Genomic DNA, 22,403 nt, shown 5'->3' with positions numbered 1-22,403 from the left:
GCCTCTACTAATGCTAATCTGCAGTCAGTGGGAACTTCCCTTGAGTCCAAGTATGCTCTCATAATTATGGCCAAGGGTTTGCTTATTCCCCTTGCCACCTCCTTTAATATAACTACATAGATCCCATCCACCCCAGGTGCCTTTGTTATGTTTACCTTCAACAACTTCTCCTCCAGTTTGCTCAGTTATTACCAAATCATTTAACCCCCTGTTAGAGTTTTATAAACATCTGGCCCTCTTCTCCTTGAATAACTCCTCACGTGTGAAAGTAGATGCAAAATACTCATTTAGTTTGGCAGCTATCTGAGAATGATCATCTACAGTCAAACTATTGATATCAAGTGGACCCATCTGATTCATCCCCTTCCTTTTATAGTTTAAATAAGTAAAGAACGATGTAAGTTACAAACTAGCATTGACCACTGATTACAGACTAGCTTATATCTACCATAGACTTCTGTGTGACCTGATAATTTATATGAATCCCATGCATCTTTCTTCTCTGTCATGAGTCTCATTACTTCATCTGACATCCATTTAGGCCTATACCTAGAATAGTATTTCTTAGTTGGAACAAAAAGCCTAGTAACTTTCAAGATTACATCCTTGAATGCTTCCTATTTAGAATTTGCTATTGGTAACATCATCAGTTGGTCCCATTATATAGAATTTTAAAAATATCTGAGACCACTGTAGTGACCTTTATGAAAGAAAAAACCCTTCCCTTTACCACTGATGGTAGTTACATCTTTAAGTAACTCCCACATTACTACACTGTGATCACTGCCACCTAGTGGTTCCTTTATTTGTAAATTCTTAATGCATAAATAATCGCTGCTGATAATCAGATCAACAGCGTTACTCCCTCTGGTTGCTTCTAACATGCTGCTGTAGAAAACAATCATCCAATAAATCCTTGTGGTCCTCGAGGTTGTCGCAGACATTCTCTCAGATATGCCAGACAAGCTGTACTTGCTACCTGGTACTCTAAAACGTTGACAGAACTGTTATTCGGGTGACAGCCAAATCCTCTGCTTGCACCTTCACGATGGTGGGACTTTTAGTAATCCTGTTTGTAATCCAGGTGCCTATGCCCATGCACATTACGTTGGGAGGTTGAGGTGTGGCACCCACACCACATGGTGGAATGCCACCCCTCTGTGTTACTACACAATACTAGGTGGTACATGACTCATCAACTGGTGCAATACCACCACTTTGCTTATTGGAGGCTTGAAGTGGTGGAACCCATGTTTAGTCTCCAGAGCCAAGTTCTGGTCAACTCTTCCCCATTTCTTCCACATCATGCTTTATCACTGATGACTTTTGAGGTTATGATGGACATCATAGGGAGATCCAATCTTCCTTACATTCAAGGATACAGCTCTAAAACGGTGTTTGCAGGCCGGCCGCTAGTTAGTACACCGCACCGATCCTATTGGTAACTCTTTAATAGGCTTCTCTTCTTCCTTTCCTTGGTTGGATTACTGTTTCAAAACTTCTGATGTCAGTGCTTGCTCAGATAGTGTCAGTGAAATTATTTTAGCAGGAATGGAATCCTTTATTACACATTCCACCTTAAAATCTTGTCCTTTATCAAAACCTTTGTTTTCCAATAAATTAGCATAGGCACATGATGCAAGAAAGAAAGCTTATATAGCATCAGCCAAAAAAAAAAAAAAAAAAAAAAAAAAAACCCCTTATTTCACCCATCCACTCGCTCCAAATGTTTGTCAAGTTCTGCCTCCTTGAATCTATTTAAACTATCAACTTCTACGACAGATGGAAATTTGTTCCACCAGTTAACCACCCACTGGCTAAAGGCAAACTTCCACACATCTATTCTACAACCATCTTTCCTCAATTTGAATTTATGCCCTCTCAGGCGATTATTCTGAGCAAGAGGAAGAATCCCATCTGCATTGAGAATGCTCAAACCATTCAAGGCTTTATACACCTCAATCAGATTACTTCGCAGGTGCCAGTCTCCAGACACTGCAATTTGCAAAACTTAAGCCTTTCTTCATAAGAGCAACCCTTTGTTCCATTCACTAATCTTGTTGCCCTTCTCTTTACTCGTTCCAACAGCTCTACACCCTTCTTAAAATGAGGCCTCCAGACCAGTATACAGTAACTCAAGGTGTGGCCTGACCATTGCCTTATACAAGGGGATAACCACCTCCTTATCCTGCTAGAAAAATTCCTCTATATCATTGACAAGACACCATGAGCTACTCTTGCAGACCATCTGCACTTCTCAGAAAACTTCATATCTGCCTGCACAATTACCTCCAGGTCTTTTTCATTCCCTACCACTGTCAGTGTGGTACCACAGAGTTGATATGTTACTCTGGGATTACTGCTTCCCATATGTAGTACTTTATATTTGTCAATGTTAAACTTCATTTTCCACCTCTCAGCCCATTTACTCAACTTTTCTAGATCCTGCTGCAGCAGTGTACTGTCATTAGTGTCATTAACAACCCTGCCAACCTTCACATCGTCTGCAAACTTGGACATTAAGCTTGATATACCATCATCAATATCATCTGTAAATACAGAAAACAACAATGGACCCAACGCTGAACCTTGAGGGACTCCACTAATAACATTAGTCCACAAAGAGCAGTGTCCATTGATTACCACTCTGTCTTCTCCCGCTCAACCATCCCTTTATCCATAGCAGCAATTTGCCTCCAATGCCACACTGCTCCAATTTGTGCAGCAGTCTTCCTCTGTGCTAAGGCTGTTCAAGAGAAGAATGTTGCATATGGTAATTGGCTTGTTTCTAATTCTTTAGTTTTCTGCCTACACCAAAGCTCGCAACAATTGTAAAGCAGTTATTAATCGGACTTTTTTTTTTTTTTTTTTACAACTGTCGGGAACTAATTTTTGAAATATGTGGTTTCAGTTCAAGTCTCAACGATGTTCATTTCTATTAAACTTATAAGCTTCATTACTATTTTGTGTCCCCAAAAGATTTTAAATTTCTGACACTTAACCAATTTCTGACATTAAACCAATTCCTATGATGGGTGATAATCCCTGCCTTCCAGTTACTGTCCTATTGTACTTATCTGTACTCTTTTTCAGTCCCTTCCACTATCTTAACATCTTCCATCCCATCAATAATCACCAATATAGATTCCATAAGTGTCAATCTACCAGTGATGTCCTAGTTTATATTACTCATCTGAACATAAATTCCATAAAAATCTGGGAAACTCTGGTAATTACTTTTGACATTAAGGCTTTTAATTGAATTTGGGACAAAGGCCTCCTAATGAAGCTTCCATCTTATTCTTCCCAACTTCTGTAACTGGTAGCCAGTTTAATCACTGAATGCTTTAAGTTTTTTTTTATAGCTTATATCTATCATAGGCTTCTGTGTCACCTGTTAATTTATATGTATCAGCATTTTTCTTCTCTGCAACATATCTCATTAGTTCATCTGACATCCATTTAGGCCCTAAACCTTGAACAATATTTCTTAGTTGGTATGAAAAGCCTAGCAGCTTCCAAGATTAATTCGTTGAATGCTTCCCATTTTGAATTTGCTGTTGGTAACATCATCAGTCGGTCCCACCTTATACAATTTCAATAATGTCTCAGACCACCATAGTCACCTTTACAAAAGCAAAAACCCTTCCCTTTATCCCATGATGGTAGTTACCTCTTTGAGAAAATCCCACTTCAGCACACTGTGATCACTGCCACCTAGTGGTTCCTTTATCTGCAGGTTCTTAATGCATGCAGAATCAATACTGATAATCAGATTAAGATTATTACTCCCTCTAGTTACCTCCTGAACATACTGCTGTAGAAAACAATTATCCAATAAATCCACAAAAGCCTTGCTAGTGTGTGTGAGTGACCAACCCACAAATTCAAGTTACTATCTGGGAAATTAAAATCCCCCATTATAAGACACTGATTTACTGGCCCACTCTATTTCTCTGTACAGTTGTTTATTATACTCATCAGAGTCATTAAGCCTATAACACTCTCATATTCTCAATTTTGCTTTCCCAGTGCTTATGTCACACCAAACTGACTTGACACTGCACTGTCCAGCCATGTCGACTGGCTGTACTTCCCTGGATTTTGTGTTTCTTAACTAATAGCATAACCCTTCCTACCCTGTTTATTCTTCCTGTACACATTGTACTCCCCAAATTCCAGTTCTGCATTCCTTATATCTGTGTGACACCATGTCTCTGATATCCCAACAATATCTGCCTTTGATGTTTTGACCAACACCTCAAATTCATCACATTTATTTACCAAACTCCTAGCATTAGTGTACATGGAAGTATACATGCAGTTGTTCCTATTCTTAGCTACCCTAACACAGCCCATGTCTTTACTTCTTCTGCAATTACTCCCAGCAGTCTCTGAAATATCCTGCATTCTGTTTTCCAGGCTGTTACTCATTGCAATAGAAGCAGTACAAGAATCACTTTCACCTCTGCCTGCAGCTATTGTTAATCTATTAGTCAGTGTATCCCCCCCCCCGAGCTAGCAGTTTTCTGACCCACCAACACTGCTATGATAGCATCAGCAAATATTCTTGCACCCTTTCTATTTAAGTGTATCCCATCCCTGTAGAAGCAGTCTCTCCTGTTAACAAGCACAGACCAGGCTGATAAAAATTTTGCCACTTGAGCCTTGCACAATCTCTCTAGGGCCGAATTGATTGACAAGGTTCATCATATACTCCCTCCTATTGTGTCTGGGCAGAATTGCAGACATGGTCAAATTCAACCCTAACTCACGGCTTGTTTTCAACATTGACCTGTACTTGTATGTGATAGTAAATGTTTTATAACTTCTCATCTACTAATGGATTCTTGAAAATTTGTTTATTCATTTATTCTTTTTCTCTTCTATATTAATGACCTTTGACTGGAAGTCCTATCCATAGTTTTATTGATTATAGTAAACAGTATTCCACTTTCAAGTTGAACAAATTATGTTCTACAAAAACAGTTAAAACTTCTTTATATGCAGCATAAATTTTTTAAATGCCAATGCTAAAATAATTCTCCAATGGGGGGGGCGAGAAGAAATGGGATAACTAGTTACTTTCAATCTATTAAAATCTTAGTCATGTCTTATGTCTCACAAAAGGAAGTGTTGCTCTCATGCTCATCTTGAACACCCAGATTTTTAAACAAGAACTCAACTCTTTACTCAAGAAAATTCTAACTTCTACCACTTCTTTGTATAAGCAAATTGTGAATTAAAAAAAAATAATAATAAATAAATAATAAATAAATAAAAAAGCTTCCCCGCTCCTCCCAGCATGACTTAAACATCACCAATTTCATAAAAATCACAAATTTACTTAACCATGGCATATTGTTCTCTCACCTGGGACAGCGCACACAACTTTTCTAAAAATGTTTCGACTCTTTTCAAAAGAGGAGACGTGTACATCTGCTTATTATCATACAGTTCAGGTTTTATAGCAAGACATTTGATATTTCTACAGGCGTTGTTCTGAATAAGAATGAGATGGATGCTTCATTAACATCTATAATTCTACATTTTATTTTTTTTACAAACCATTCTGAACAAACAAATCTAGTACAGATTATCCGTTCAGTTGAACTCCAAGCCTACTAAATTATTATCTTTTCTTTTTCATTTATTCCTTCTACTTCAGTTCTTTCGAACAGCTTTTCTCTTTATGTTTACATGCTACAGAAATTCAAATCTGTAACAAGCTTCTTCTGTATTTTCAAAAAACAAGAAGCAACGTAAAGAAATTATCCTACAGGATAAGTGACAGACTAGCCATAAAATGATTAAATAAAATAGCAATAATAATAATAAAATTCATACCCTTGAAACTTCTGACTGGGTGTTATGAGTTCCATACGGATTGCTTTCATCGTCAAGACAAAGATCAGTATCTGAATCTTCATAATTTCTTCTCGAATCATCCTTAAAACAAAACAGTTACTTTAACATAAACAAGAATAAACTGGATATGAATAAAATAAAGAAAATATGGTCATGAATAAAATGTAGTGAACATAGTGTTTCACAAAAATTACTACATCAATTTTTTTTTTTTTTTTTTTTATACAGTAAAATGGCAGCTCAGCAAACAAACTGTAGATGACACAAAACTAGCCTGATTCAACACAAATTCTGATTGCTGGCTTGTTCAAGCAAAGGATTTGAACAAGCTGGCTTACAGAATTTCTCAAAAAATGTGTTGATTCCCTAAAAACTAAGCCTCAAATCTACTGGTGTTTGCAAATTCTGTGCTATGTAAATGCAAACTCAATAACACACACACGATATTAAATATAAATTAATGTCAGTAGCATGACAAAACTGTGGCAAAATTTTGATTTATATTTATTATCGGTTATACATTGCGCATTATAAGGAGGAATGTGCATTTTGCTGCCTCTAATGATAGCTTTATATTTATTTTCTTAATTTTCATAATATATTTTGTACCTTTTTTTTATTTTTTAACTACTACATTATGCTAATATATGTAAATAAAATGGTAGTAGTTGGTTTGATGTCCTTATGTTACGCCTGTACATAACCTTAACAGGTGCAGGTCACTGCTGAACAAAAGCCGAGAATTAGGGTTGAATTTGAAAGTGTCTGCAATTCTGCCCAGACACGATAGGAGGGAGTTTATGATGAGAGCCTTGTCGATCAATTCGGCCCTGGAAAGATTGTGCAAGGCTCAAGGGGTAGAATTTTTTTCAGCCTGGACTGTACTTGTTAACAGGAGAGATTGCTTCTACAGGGATGGGATACACTTAAATAGAAAGGGTGCAAGAATATTTGCTGATGCTATCGAGGCAGTGTTAGGTGGGTCGGAAAACTGCTAGCTTGGGGGGAGACAAAGACCAATAGATTGACAGTAGCCACTGGCAGAGGTGAAAGAGATTCTTGCACTGCTTCTATTAGAATGAGCAGAAGCCTGAAAAACAAGATGCATGGTATTTCAGAGACTGCTGGGAGCCATTGCGGTACAAGTAAACACATGGTTTGTGTTAGGGTAGCTAAGAATAGAAACAGGTGCAGGTATACTTGTGTGTACACCAATGCTAGGAGTTTAGTAAATAAATTTGATGAATTTGAGGTATTGCTCAAAACATCAAAGGCAGATATTGTTGGGATATCAGAGACGTGGTGTCACACAGATATAAGGGATGCAGAACTGCAATTTGGGGAGTACAACGTCTACAGAAAGGATAGACAGGATAGGAAGGGGGGAGGGGTTATGCTATTAGTTAAGAAACACATAAAAACCAAGGAAGTGAAGCCAGTCGACATCGCTGGACAGTGCAGTGTTGAGTCAGTTTGGTGTGACATAAGCATTGGGAGATCAAAATTGAGAGTAGGAGTGTGCTATAGGCCTAATGACTCTGATGAGTATAATGAGGAACTGTACAGGGAAATAGAGTGGGCCAGTAAATCAGAGTCTTATAATGGGAGATTTTAATTTCCCAGATATTGACTGGAATTTGGGGGCTGGTTACTCACGCACTAGCAGGGCTTTTGTGGATTTATTGGATGATTGTTTTCTACATCAGCATGTTCGGGAGGCAACTAGAGCGAGTAATACTCTTGATTTGATTATCAGCAGTGATTCTTCATGCATTAAGAATCTGCAGATAAATGAACCACTAGGTGGCAGTGATCACAGTGTGCTGAAGTGGGATTTACTCAAAGAGGTAACTACCATTAGGGGTAAAGGGAAGGGTTATTGCTTCCGTAAAGGCGACTACGATGGACTGAGACAGTATTTAAATTCTATACAGTGGGACCAACTGATGATGTTACCAACAGCAAATTCAAAATGGGAAGCATACAAAGAACTTATCTTGGAAGCTACTAGGCTTTACATACCAACTAAGAAATACTGTTCAAGGTTTAGGCCAAAATGGATGTCAGATGAACTAATGAGGCATATGGCAGAGAAGAAAAATGCATGGGATACTTACAAATTAACACATGACACAGAAGCCTATGATAGATACAAGTTGATATGCAACCAAGTTACAAAGGAGGTTAGGCAGGCGAAGGCAGATTACGAGAAATCCTTGGCAAGGGATGCAAAGAAAAACAGCAAAGAGTTCTTTACTTATGTAAACTCTAGAAGGAAGGGGATGAATCAGATTGGTCCACTTGATATTGATGGGTCAACTGTTGATGATCCTGCTCAGGTGGCTAACAAACTAAATGAATATTTTGCATCGACATTCACACATGAGGAGTTATTCAGCAAGGGGAATGCCAGAGGTGTATTCAACTCTAGCAGTAAGCTACAGAATCTTGAAATAACTGGGAGTAAAGTGGAGGAGAAACTGTTGAAGATAAACACAAGAAAGGCACCCGGGGTGGATGGGATCTATCCAGTTATATTAAAGGAGGCAGCAAAGGAAGTAAGCAAACCCTTAGCCATAATTATGAGAGCTTCCTTGGACTCAGGGGAGGTACCCATAGACTGGAAATGTGCAAATGTGACCCCAATTCACAAAGGAGGATCAAAGGCTGACACAAGTAATTATAGACCTGTGAGCTTAACTTCTGTTCCAGGAAAATTAATGGAGGCACTGGTTAAAGAAGCACTGCAGGATCATTTAGACAAGACTTCAGTTATAGCTCAGACACAGCATGGTTTTGTTAAGGGGAAGTCTTGCCTGACCAACTTGATTGGATACTATGATGCAGTCACAAAAGAACTGGATGCAGGGAATAACTTTGATATTATATACTTGGATCTTAGAAAGGCTTTTGATACTGTTGCACATGGAAGACTGCTACACAAATTGGAGCAGTGTGACATTGGAGGCAAATTGCTGCTATGGATAAAGGGGTGGTTGAGGGGGAGAAGACTGAGAGTGGTAATCAATGGACACTGCTCATCGTGGACTAATGTTATTAGTGGAGTCCCTCAGGGCTCAGCGTTGGGTCCATTATTGTTTTCTGTATTTATAAATGATATTGATGATGGTATATCAAGCTTAATGTCCAAGTTTGCAGACGACACAAAGGTTGGCAGGGTTGTCAAGGACACTACTGACACTGTGCTGCTGCAACAGGATCTGGAAAGGTTGAGCAGATGGGCTGAGAGGTGGCAAATGAAGTTTAACATTGACAAATGTAAAGTACTACACATGGGAAACAGCAACCCCAGAGCAACGTATCAACTCTGTGGTACTACACTGACAGTGGTAGAGAATGAAAGGGACTTGGGGGTGGTTGTGCAGGCAGATATGAAGTTCTCTGAGCAGTGCAGACGGGCTGCAAGAGTAGCTCATGGAGTATTGTCAATGATATACAGGAATTTTTCCAGCAGGGATAAGGAGGTGATTATTCCATTGTATAAGGCAATGGTCAGGCCACACCTAGAGTACTGTATACAGGTCTGGAGGCCTCATTTCAAGAAGGATGTAGAGCTGCTGGAACGAGTACAGAGAAGGGCAACAAGATTAGTGAATGGAACAAAGGGGTGCTCTTACGAAGAAAGGCTTAAGTTTTGCAAATTACAGTGTCTGGAGACTAGGCACCAGCGAGGTGATCTGATAGAGGTGTATAAAGCCTTGAATGGTTTAAGCATGCTCAATGCTGATGGGATTCTTCCTCTAGCTCAGAAAAATCACCTGAGAGGGCATAAATTCAAATTGAGGAAAGACAGATGTAGGATAGACGTGAGGAAATTTGCCTTTAGCCAGCGGGTGGTTGTTTGGTGGAACAGACTTCCATCCCTTGTGGTGGAGGTTGATAGCCTAAATAAGTTTAAGGCTCAGCTGGACAGGTATTTTGAACGAACAGAGGGGTGAAGTGGAAGTGGGTTTTTTTTTTTTTTTTTGGCTGATGCTGCATAAGCTTGCTTTCTTGCATCAAATGCCTCTACTAATGCTAATGCTAATGCCTGTACTGCCATCTATAGTATTTTATTTATTTTTCTATATAAGTTGGTTAAACTTACATTGTCAGTGGTGTGGCTCTGTGCTGGAGTGCTAGAATGTCTGTTCTATATTTTTATTTTTTGCTGCATAAGGACCACTGCTATTCAAATCCTCTGCATTGGCGGTTCGATTGGAGGATCATTTGGCATCTGATCTTTCAATCGGTTCGCTGTAGTGACGATTTGTCTAGCGATTGAAATGCAGCGATTCCCTGACCATTACTGGCATTGTGGTCCTCTGTTGATATGGCGCATAATGGTCAGTATATTTTTGTTATTTTGGTTTTATTTTATTTTATTGTAGTTAGTTTAGTCTCTATTTGTTATATTTCACGTAATTCGGAACTGGCACCTTACGAGGGAGGGTGCCGCTAAATTCTTATATAATCGGCTCTAAATTTTAAAATTGATTTATTATTTTGAATTGGATTTTCTAAATTTATTTGGAGATTTTTCAGCTACAATTTTTTAGTTTTACCTTTTCTTTTCCCTCCCTGTTGATTAATTATGTTTAATTTATTATTTTTCACTCAACAGTTTTGCCACTACTGGCATTAATTTTGATTTATATTTAATATCAGTTATACATTGGGTATCATGTGCATTTTGCTGCCTCTAATGATAGCTTTAGATTTATTTTCTTAATTTTCGTAATATATTTTGTACCATTTTTTATTTTTTAACTACTTCATTATGCTAATATATACAGGGTGTCTCAAAAATATTGGTACAAACGTTTAGGGGAGGTAGGTAACATCTAAAAGGAATGTAAATCGCATAGGAACTAATAACTGGAAACATCACCGTAAGTCGGTACACGGTGCTGTTCATCAGTTCGCGAGAGGGAAAATTTCTGGTTTACTCATTCAAGCAGTAGTCGCTGCACGAAGAGCATGCATCGATATATGAACTGTGAGCTGGCAGACATGCACCTAGTGTATGGATTAGCAGAGGGCAATGGACGAGCCGCTCAACGAATTTATGGAGAATGCTTCCCAGACAGACCTGTACCGGACCATAGTTTGTTTGCGCGTGTACATCAAAATTTGTGCGATTATGGGTCATTTAGAGGTAAGAGGAATAGTGCGGGCAGACCACATTCGGCGCGAACTCCTGCCACGGAAGAAAGTGTGTTGAATGCCATCCAGAATAATTCTACTACTTGCACACGTGCCGTTGCCTCTGCCTTAGGAGTGTCTTGTTGTACAGCGTGTCTGTCACAACGATTCCTTATGCCCCTTTCATCTCCAAAGGGTTCAGTTACTGTTCCCCCAAGGTCACCTTGCATGTGTGGCTTTTGCGCAGTGGTTTCTCCAAGAAAGTGTTCAAGACTTGAATTTTCCAGCCTATGTTTTGTTCACGGGTGAGGCTTAATTCACTCGGGAAGGCTTATTCAATCAGCACAATGCTCATGTGTGGGCTCACGACAACCCACATGGTGTGAGCCCCCATGCGGCACAACATCACTTCGCAACAAATGTGTGGGCAGGTATGGTCGGCGACTGCTTAGTCGGCCCATACCTGTTACCATCCCACATGAACTCTGCTATGTTCCAGCAAATGTGAGACGCAACATTTGGTTTCAACATGATGGGGTGCCTGCCCATTATGGAAGGTGTGTTTGTGACCATTTGAACAGGCGTTCTGGGCGTCGATGGATTGGCCGTGGTGACCCGTTGCCTGGCCCCCACGCTCACCTGATTTATCGAACCTTGATTTCTTTCTGTGGGGGGCCCCTCAAACCTACTGTGTATGAATCGCCTGTGGAGACGGATAAATGGATCTCGTGGCGAGACTCTTCTGCGCTGCTGCTACTGTCAAAGAAACTTCAGGTGTGTTTGACCGTATCCCCCAATCCATGCTGCGTCGGTGTCACACATGCATTGCGTCTCATGGTGGAACCTTTGAGCATCTGTTGTAACATCATGAAATGCATCCATCTCGTACTCCAATGTTAATATTATGTCAAACAAATGTTTGCCACTAATTACTGTCTTGTGTCATTTCTGCTTCTTGTGCCTCTGCTACTACTTTCCCATGACATTTCCGGTTATGGGTTCCTATGCGATTCATATTTCTTTAGATGTTACCTACCTCTCCTAAACGTTTGTACCAATATTTTTGAGACACCCTGTGTATATATAAAAAAAAAAAAAAAAAAAAAAAAAAAATTGATACTGTAAAAATTGTTTCTAGAGATTCACAGCAGAATGAATGGACAAACTAATTGAAATGAATATGAAAATAATACTATTCCTTTATTTATAAATATGATTAGTTACATAAAGATATCAAAATATATAAAAATTTGCACCTCGAAACAGCCAAGGCAAAGGAAAGGGGGTGGAAGGTTTACATGAATGAAAAATTCCAGCTAAATATTGTTATGTATAATGCAATTTTGAGTTTACACTCTAAAATGCTTAAAGTAAGCTATGTCATTAACAAACCTAACTATATCAATTGAAAATTAAATAAGGATAAACAAGAATGTGGAGAAAAAAAAGTGATTATTTTTTCCAACCCTGTTGCATTCCAAGAAAGTAGACATGCTTTAAGGTGGCTTAAATGAATGGATTAAGATCAAGTGTTTGGTAGATAATTTTTTGTTGTTGTTTAAATTTAATTTCTGTAATTTTTAACTTTCATTTCAGTAATTTTGTGAAATTAATTTTTAATTCCAATTATTTTGTAACTTTAATCCTTAACTTTTCTTACGTATTTCTGCTAAGTTAAATTCTTTCTCAGTAGCTTTGATAGTTTAATTTTATTAAGTTAGCGAAGCAGATAAAGTTTTGGTAACAGTTTAATTTCTGTAATACTTTGTAAATTTATAATCGTTCTTAAGTTATGAGATCCACTTTCAATTCATCGACAGAAGGCTGTGTTGTTGTTATTCAGTTTAATGACACAAGGGTTATTAAGGCCAAATTTTGTCTGTTCATCGTTAATTTACAAGCATATCGTTAGAGAGGTTAAATTATATGCTTCTGTACAAGCCAATATGTTTTAGATATAACAAAAGTTCTGCAATATTTGCTTCATTTCCCAAGAAATGAGATAAATCAGGCAATATATTCAATGTGAAGAGTGACTGAAAAGTGTCTGACCAGATGAGCACTGTGGTGGGTTTTCTCCAAATAACAGAAAGAGATGAGTGTGTCCAATTCTGAGTCTTTCCAGTACCACTTCCTCTCGTCTGTTTCATTGGAAGCCAAACAGCCACAGCTTTGAATCTTCTTTTATCTGGTAAAGTTTATTGTTAGTGTCACTTTTCCAGGTCTGTGACCATCTATGGTAGCATTCTTTGCATAAGACAGACTTATAGTCAAAGTGAGGAACCTGAGGATGTTGTGAGAGAGCAGGTTGAGGATGTTTAGTGGCAAAGTCAGCACTTTCATTTCCCAGAATGCCTGAATGGCCAGGGATCCAGCAAAAACTGATTGACTGACTGGACATACTGCAAGAAAATAGCTCTGAAGGAATCTGTTTCAATGTAGGATGAGAAGAGGAGAAATTCTTCCTTATGGCAGAGACAGCACTCAGGGAGTCTGTGTAAATTATGACAGATGGGATGGAAAGCTCAATAATCTTACTCAGTGCTAACTTAATGGCATACAATTCAGCTGTGAAGACACTGCAAGCTAGTGGTAGCATTGATGAAGTTGTACATAATGGAAAAGCTGCCACAGCACCAAAAACTGACAGCCTACCATACTGTCATTTTTTGACAGTATGGTAAATTTTACAGGCATGGTCGTTCATAGTAGCATGAGCTGAATGTAACTGTCTGATACTGCAGGCAGGTATCATTTTTCCCCACTGGAGGAAGTGTATATCTTGAGAGACAGACACATATGCCCAAGGCGGAACAGGTGCAGTTGTGTCTTGAAAAATTTCATTTAATTTGACATTAAAACTGTGAACAAGCTCTTTGATCCTGAGTGAGGCAGGGCTATTTTCATTTGGCTTGCTCTCATAGAAGGCTTCCCAATGAGTATTATAAAGATACTCCCAACTTGGGTGCAATGGTAGACTCTGGATCTTAGCAGCGCAGTGAAGCAATAGCATTTTTCTAAGCAGGTCTAATGGGGGATCATGTGCTTCAATATAAAGACTTTAGATCGGAGAAGTCCTAAAAGCTCCTAGCACAGTCCTCAGAGCACTGTGATGGAACATATTTAGCCATTTTAAAGTAGTGTTCCAGGCAGAGTCATACACTGGACAACCATAATCTAGCCGTGAACAGATTAAACTTCTATAAAAAATGGAGTAAAGTATATTGATCAGCTCCCCACGATATCGACAAAACTGACCGAAGTATATTCAAATGCTTCATACAAGAAGTTCTCAAATAAGTGATATGTGCTTGGAAATTTAGTTTACTGTCTAATATTAGTCCAAGAAATTTAACAGTATTAACAAGTGGGATTGGAGTATTGTTTATTTGTAGTTCAGATTCGGGATGGGGAGCTCACTTCTTGCAAAAGTGAGTGACAGTGCATTTCTTTTCCGAGAGTCTGTAAACGTTCCGTGAAGTCCAGGATTCTATTTTGGTTATGGCAAGTTGTAGCTGCCATTTAATGTTATGTTGTTTGTTATTTGGTTTTTAGGAGCATTAGCAACTAAGGCCATATTGCTCTGGGGATATGCGGTGGTCATTTCCTGACCTTTTTGCATCCTCCGTATTTGGTGGTCACGAGGCTCGAACCCCGGTCTAATCAAGAAGCGTGTGCTACACACTGCTGCTCCTGCCCACCAGGCTACGGAGGCGCCTATTGCCATTTAATGGTATTCGTACTTTGAGATTGACATGAAATGGTAAGATCATTTGCATACATATAAGTTTGAACAGTTTTTGGGATATCTCGGGTCATGCTGCTAACTCGGATTGAAAACAGTGTTGGACTAAGTATTGATCCCTGCGGGACTCCCTCTTCCTGAATGTGAGAGGTAGTGAATACGTTTTTATATGGGATCTGAAAAGAACACAATTGCAGGAAATTGAATTATTTCGGTAAATGGCCCCGAAGTCCCAGTTGGTAAAGGTCCCTAATAATACCATGACGCCATGTAGTATCAAGCGCCTTTTCAGGATCAAAATTGATCATGTAGATGTTGTTTCATGACAAAGGCATTGTGGATATGAGATTCGGCTTTGATAAGCACATCCAGCATTGATCTATTCTTCCGAAAGCCATACTGTTGTTCTGGAAGGAGATTCTTTGACTCCAGGATGTAAGCGAGTCTAGTATGAACCATCCTTTCAAAAATTTTTCCCGTGCAGCTCGTAAGAGATATTGGCCTGCAATTTTCAACACGGGATCTTTTCCTGGTTTTGGTAAGGTGACAACGAATGAATGAAAGGCATTTTCAGAGAAGATCCAATTATAAAAAAATTAATAGGGTTCTCAAGTCTTCTCCAAATTAATGCTTGAGCATAATGTAATGAACTCCATCTGGACCTGCAGTGCTATTGGAAGATCTGTTTAATGATTCTTGAAGTTCTATTAACATAAACGGTTGGTTGTACGGGAATGAATGGCGCGTGTAGAAGTTAATTTTATACCGTTCTGCACCTGCTTTGATATTCTGGAAGGTGGATGCATAGGTGGCAGAAGCTGAGATTTTTGCAAATGATTCTGCTAATGCATTTGCAACTTCTTCAGGAGTAGAAATGTCTTTCCCTTTCTAATGAAGTATCGGAGAGAGCAGCCGAGCAAATTTGCCATTTAATGCCGTTATTCTTTTCCAGATGACCCATGTATCTGTGTCTTTGGTGATGGTTGAGGCAAAAGCAATCCACAAATCCCGTTTCGCTTTCCGTCTAACTTGTCTAGCTTTTGTCCTTTTAAAAGTAATTAGGTTACTAGTGGTGGGATGCTTGCGGAAATTATTCCAACCAGTGATTTCTATGTTTTCGATATGGCATGGATTTTGAAATGGAGGCTTTTGCCACAGTCAGAATCTGATTGGTCATGTAAGTGTTTACAGATTTTATGTTTCTTTGAACATAAAATCTGTCTAAGAGTATTTGGGCAGAATAGCCACCCCAGTTTGCCTTTTTAAACTGCCAAGTGGATCGTTGATCGGGATTTGGAGTTACCCCTGTTTCTAGCGAGCAAATAATTGGAAAGTGATCACTGTTAAAGGGATCGGTTAATACCGTCCATGTCATGATTGGAAATATGGCTGGTGAACAAATTGACCAGTCTATTGCAGAAGCAGATCCGGTTGCTAAGTGGATGTAGGTAAGAGATCCAGAATTTAATAAATTCTGATCATTATTATGCATGAATTCCTCCATCAATTTGCCTCTTCTATCCATTGTAGCAGATCCCCACAATGGATGGTGTCCATTAAAGTCATCAGAAAGACAAATTGGAGTTGTGCAATGAGGTTGTCAAGTTCTGAGAGCAGAGGTGGTGCAGATGGCGGAATATAAATGGAAACAATGGCTGTTGATGTACCAACAGCTTCTAGGGTAGTTCTCAATTGGATCGGCCTGGCTGGTATGCTAGCGTTAACAAGAATAGCAACTCCTCCACGTGCAGATGATTCTGAGTTCCTATCTCGTCTGTAAATGGTATAACTTAAAAATTTTGGCAAAACTTGGGTGACAAGAATGTTTCCTGCAAGCATACACCTATGGGATTGAACTGAGCTATTCAATCTCTTAGATCATCAGAATGACTGCATAGTCCTCTGCTGTTGTTATTTGGTTTTTTTAGGAGCATTAGCAACTAAGGCCATATTGCTCTGGGAATATGCGGTGGTCATTCCCTGACCTTTCCGCATCGTCCGTATTTGGTGGTGACGGGCTCGAACCCTGGTCTAATCAAGAAGCGTGTGTTTGTCCTCTGCAATTCCAATGTATGATGTTATGCATTATTTAGGTTTACCTGAGGATGATTTATCTGACTGTTTTTTGTATGTGGGACATTTTTTCCGGTCCTTTTTTGAGAATGTGGGGCATCCAATATCCATGGCGTCATCTGCAAAGGAGTTCTAGAATGGGCTCCTCATTATCTAGCAGCTCATCAACATCCATACTTTTGGTGGGAGATTCCATTTTTTTGAGACTGATTCAGATTTTAATTGTTCTTTTTCAACTGGGACTGATGGGGTGAGTAGAAATGCTGATTGGAGTATTAATGCTAATTTGTGGTTCGTTAGTTTTTTTAAGAGGATTATCTTTTTTAGAGGTTGAAAGTGTAGATTTCAGCCAATTTGTAAAGAGGTGTTAGGCAGAACTGATACATCCGTTTGAGCTGCAGTACAAACAGTTTTGAGTGCGAGCGGCATAAGAACGACCACTAGGCATGGTCGACATTTGCCTCTACTAATGCTAATGTCGACCATGCCTAGTGGTCGACATTAGCATTAGTAGAGGCATACTATGCAAGAAAACAAGCCTATGCAGCATCAGCCCAAAAAAAAAAAAAAAACCTCCTATTTCACCCCTCCATTCGTTCCAAATGTCTCTCAAGCTCAGCCTTAAATTTATTTAGGCTATCAACTTCCACAACAAAAGATGGAAGTCTGTTCCACCAATCAACTACCTGCTGGCTAAAGGCAAATTTCTGCCCATCTATTCTACAGCTATCTTTCCTCAATTTGAAACTGTGCCCCTCTTAGGTCTGAGCAAGATGATTGTTTGTTTGTTATTTGGAGCATTAGCAACTAAGGCCATATTGCTCCGGGATATGCGGTGGTCATTCCTCTGACCTTTCCGCATCCTCCGTATTTGGTGGTGACGGGCTCGAACCCCGGACTAATCAAGAAGCGTGTGCTACGCACTGTTGCTCCTTCCCACATGGCTACGGAGGCGCCTGAGCAAGACGAAGAATCCCATCAGCATTCAGCTTGCTCAACCCATTCAAGGCCTTATACACTTCAATCACTTCACCTCGCAGGTGCCTACTCTCCACGTGCTGCAATTTGCAGAACTTAAGCCTTTCTTGGTAAGAGCACCCCTTTGTTCCCCTCACTAATATTCCTAAAATGAGGCCTCCAGACCTGTACACAGTACTCTAGGTGTAGCTTGACCATTGCCTTGTATAATGGGATTATCACCTCCCTGTCCCTGCTAACAAAATTCCTATATATCACTGACAAGACTCCATGACCTGCCCTGGCAGCCCATCTGCACTGCTCAGCGAACTTCATATTTGGCTGCACAATTACCCCCATGTCTTTTTTCACTTTCCACTTCCCTGAGTGTAGTACCACCCAGTTGGTACGTTTCTCTTCGGTTATTGCTACCCATATGCAGTACTTTACATTTGTCAATGTTAAACTTCATTTGCCACCTCTGGGGGGTTAAAATGGAATACCCATATGCAGTACTTTGTGCATTTGTCAATGTTAAACTCCAGTTGCCACTTCTCAGCCCATTTTTCCCTACTTATCTGGATCCAGTTGGAGTAGCATTACTGTCATTAACAACCCTGCCAACCTTTGTATCATCTGTAAACTTGGACATTAAACCTGATATACCTTCATCAATATCATTGATAAATATGCAAAACAACAATGGGCCCAACACCGAACCCTGGGGAGCTCCACTAATAACATTTGTCCATGAGAAGCAGTGTCCATTGATTACCACTCTGTTGTCTCCCATTCAACCATCCCTTTATCCTTAGGCATAACTTGTGTACGTGCCTCAGGAAATGACTATTTTCAATTTTGTATTTTTGAATTTTCTTTCCTGTTATCCATAGCTCACAAGTTTTGGAAAAGGCTGAATGGCTTCTTTTGCAGTTTGGACAAACAGAAGTTTTGACCGAATAATCCACTTGGGTGTGATCTTTAGAGCCGCAGATGGGACATATGGCTTCCCCATCGACAAGCCTACTTGGAATGACCGTATTTCTGACATTTAAAGCAATGAACAGGATTCGGGATGTACAGTCGAATCTGACAGTTTAAATAACCAGCTTTAATAGAGGATGGTAAGTCTGGAATGCTAAATGTCAGAATGATAGATCTTGTTGGAGTAAGATTTCCATCTTTTTTCGTCATGATCTGTTTTACATTTATTACTTTGACTGCTGAGTTCTTGGAGTAGTTCTTCTTTGGAGACTGTAATTAGGTCCCACTTGCTGATGACACCTTTTAACGAATTTAGTGTTTTGTGGGGAGTAATTTCTACTGTCAACCCACCAAAATGTTGTTTTTAACAGCCGTTCAGAATGTTTTGAGGTGGCTGTTTCTACCAGGTCTGCAGTCTTTTAACCATTTTGGTGATCCAACAATAGACTCCAAGATTTTCTAAATTAAGAATGGTGATAACTTACCCACAGGTTGGGCGGATAGGGAATAAATCACCAGGAAGTTTGGACAATCGTCATGATCAGTGTTAGAACCTTCCACTCTTGTGCTCAAAGGCTCTGAGTTTGGATAATGATTTTTATCCATGATGGCTCCTTTTGGCCCTGGGGGTTTGCCCTTACCAACCAGGTTACCAGCCCCGCCACAGGGAGGCAGGAGTAGTGCCGCTTGGTGGCCAAGCATAGAGTTAGTACAGCTAGCTAAATTAAAGAAAAAAGTACTTGCCTTCTTCTAGGCTCTCTTCTTAGTGCTTTTAAGTAAGTAGAGCTACTTAACAGAAAATTTTAATACGAGAAAAAAACAAGGAAAACTCTGTGGCTGGGAGGAAAAACACTTCATAAACACACAAGAATCGCTTGGCCATGGAAACGCTTGGCACCCAGGGCCCAGAGGTCTGTGATTCAGATGGAAATTCCTGCAGGAATTTTTGGTATGAGTCATAAGTTCATCACTTGTATAGCCTGTAGCATGTACTCTAAGATTGATCTAGTAGACAAACCAAGTTCAACCAACAATTGTTTTCTGTGCACTCCATGTAAGGAATTTACTGATCTCAAATTAAAATTTGGTACATTACTAGAAGAATTTAAGTCAACGAAGAAACAGGTAATTGCTCTAGAAACATGTAACTGAGAGCTCATTAGGGACTCAAGTATCTTGTGTTATGCCAAGTGATGTACCCCAGATTTGGGTCTCAGAAAAGAATAGTCAAATTGCATACTGCTCTGGTTGAGGGTGATTTAGTTTTATTATGAGACTGCTGTCAAGAAACTGGGTAACATTTTTTGTAATTAAAAAAAGCAGACCAGAAATAATCTAGTCTGCCCTTTTTGATGTTTTTGCCCCACTTAAAATCTGACAATCTGATGTTACCAACAGATAGTAAAATTTTAAGTGAGTTAAAAACAGCATTATTATTCATGTAGGGACTAACAATATTAAAGAACATGACCTGACAATTTGCTAGTTAAATATTTGCAGTTAGGTCAGAATATGTGTGTGTGTGTGTGTGTGTGTGTGTGTGTGTGTGTGTGTGTGTGTGTGTGTGTGTGTGTGTGTGTGTGTGTGTGTGTGTGTGTGTGTGTGTGTCAGTGATTCTATTTAAACACGATGGGAGGGATTATATGCTCAAAGCTATGTGGATTAACTGAAAACTTGGACTTGGCAAGGCTTGAGGGGAGGAATTTTTTTTATCAGTGTGGCCTAAACTTTTTAGGTATTAGGAATCTATGTTGTAGAGACAGTATTTACTTGAACAAAGGTGGCACAACGGATTTTGCCGGTATAGATGGGGATACCTTAAGGATTCTTGATTTTGCCTGATTGGTGAAGAACTAAAGTTTTTCTGGTAAGAAAACCCTTTTGTGTAAACTAAAGAGAAATTCTGAAAAAAAAAAAAAAAAAAAAGTTCATATAGTGAAAAGGTTCATATACTTCATAATTGTCCCCAGTAGTTGGTATGGGAAATCTGAAGTCCCAGAGATAATAGCAGGAATTGATAAAGGCAACAAAAACTGTAGAGGAAATATTATTCCAGATTAAAACTGCCATTAAAGTTTCAAAATTCAGATTAGTATCAATAGCAGCAAGGAAGCAAACTCATATGACATATGGCAGATATAAGCTAGTCTGTAATCAGGTGACAAAGGAGGTTAGGCAGGCGAAGGCAGATTACGAGAAATCCTTGGCAAAAGATGCTAAGAAAAACAGCAAGGATTTCTTTACTTATATAAACTCTAAAAGGAAGGTAATGAATCTGATTGGTCCACTTGACATCGATGGTTCGACTGTTGATGATCCTGCTCACATAGCAAACAAACTGAATGAGTATTTTGCATCTACATTCATACATGAGGAATTATTAAGGTTTGAAAATGGCAGAAGGTTATCAAATTGTAACAGGATACTTAATGATTTTGGAATAACTGAAAGCAAAGTGGAGGAGAAATTCTTGAAGATAAACATAAGAAAAGCACCTGGGGTGGATGGGATCTATCCAGTTATATTAAAGGAGGCGGCAAAGCAACTAAGCAAACCCTTAGCCATAATTATGAGAGCGTCCTTGGACTCAGGGGAGGTTCCCACGGACTGGAGATGTGCAAATGTATCCCAATTCACAAAAGGGAATCAAAGGGTGACATGAGTAATTACAGACCAGTTAGTTTAACTTCTGTTCCGGGTAAAATAATGGAGTCACTGGTTAAAGATGCATTGCAGGATCATGTAGACAAGACTGCAGCAATAATTCAGACACAGCATGGGTTTGTTAAGGGAAAGTCTTGTCTGACAAATTTGATAGGATATCATGATGTGGTTACAAAGAAACTGGATGCAAAAAATAATTTTGATATCATATATTTGGATTTCAGGAAAGCTTTTGACACTGTTGCAGATGGAAGACTATTGTATAAATTGGAGCAGAATGGTATTAAGGGTAAGTTGCTACAATGGATAAAAGGATGGTTAAGTGGGAGAAGACAGAGGGTGGTAATCAATGGGTGCTGCTCTTCTTGGACTAATGTTATTAGTGGAGTCCCACAGGGCTCAGTGTTAGGTCCACTGTTGTTTTGTATATTTATCAATGATATTGATGAAGGTATATCAGGCTTAATGTCGAAGTTTGCAGATGATACAAAGGTTGGCAGGGTTGTTAATGACAGTAATGGCTGTGTGCTACTGGAACAGGATCTAGATAATTTGGGCAGATGGGCTAAGAAGTGGCAACTGAAGTAACCCCAGAGAAACGTACCAACTGTGTGGTACTACACTTAAGGTGGTAGAAAATGAAAAAGACCTGGGAGTAATTGTGCAGTCAGATATGAAGTTTTCTGAGCAATGCAGACAGGCTGCCAGGGCAGGTCATGGGGTTTTGTCAATGATATATAGGAATTTTGCTAGCAGGGAAAAGGAGGTGATTATCCCTCTGTATAAGGCAATGGTCAGGCCACGCCTTGAGTACTGCGTACAGGTCTGGAGGCCTCATTTTACGAAGGATGTAGATTTACTTGAGCGTGTACAGAGAGGGCAACAAGATTGGTGAGGGGAATGAAGGGATCCTCTTACCAAGAGAGGCTTAAGTTCTGCAAATTGCAGTGGCTGGAGACTAGGCACC

General features: G+C 39.4%; 1 protein-coding gene across 1 annotated transcript in view; it reads right to left on the bottom strand.

The window, feature by feature from the left end:
- Nhe3 (Na[+]/H[+] hydrogen exchanger 3) overlaps positions 1 to 22,403 on the bottom strand; it is a 330,876-nt gene that overhangs the window by 65,419 nt on the left and 243,054 nt on the right. Inside the window, exon 17 of the mRNA XM_090377696.1 lies at positions 5,848 to 5,949. Coding sequence (XP_090233822.1) covers positions 5,848 to 5,949 — 102 coding nt within the window. The remainder of the gene's footprint in view (positions 1 to 5,847; positions 5,950 to 22,403) is intronic.

The sequence above is a fragment of the Mastigoproctus giganteus genome, chromosome 1 (assembly GCF_048544385.1).
Source record: "Mastigoproctus giganteus isolate SK-2022 chromosome 1, ASM4854438v1, whole genome shotgun sequence".
NCBI lineage: Eukaryota > Metazoa > Arthropoda > Arachnida > Uropygi > Thelyphonidae > Mastigoproctus > Mastigoproctus giganteus.
The sequence above is the reverse complement of the archived record's forward strand: the minus strand, read 5'-3'. Positions and strand labels throughout refer to the sequence as shown.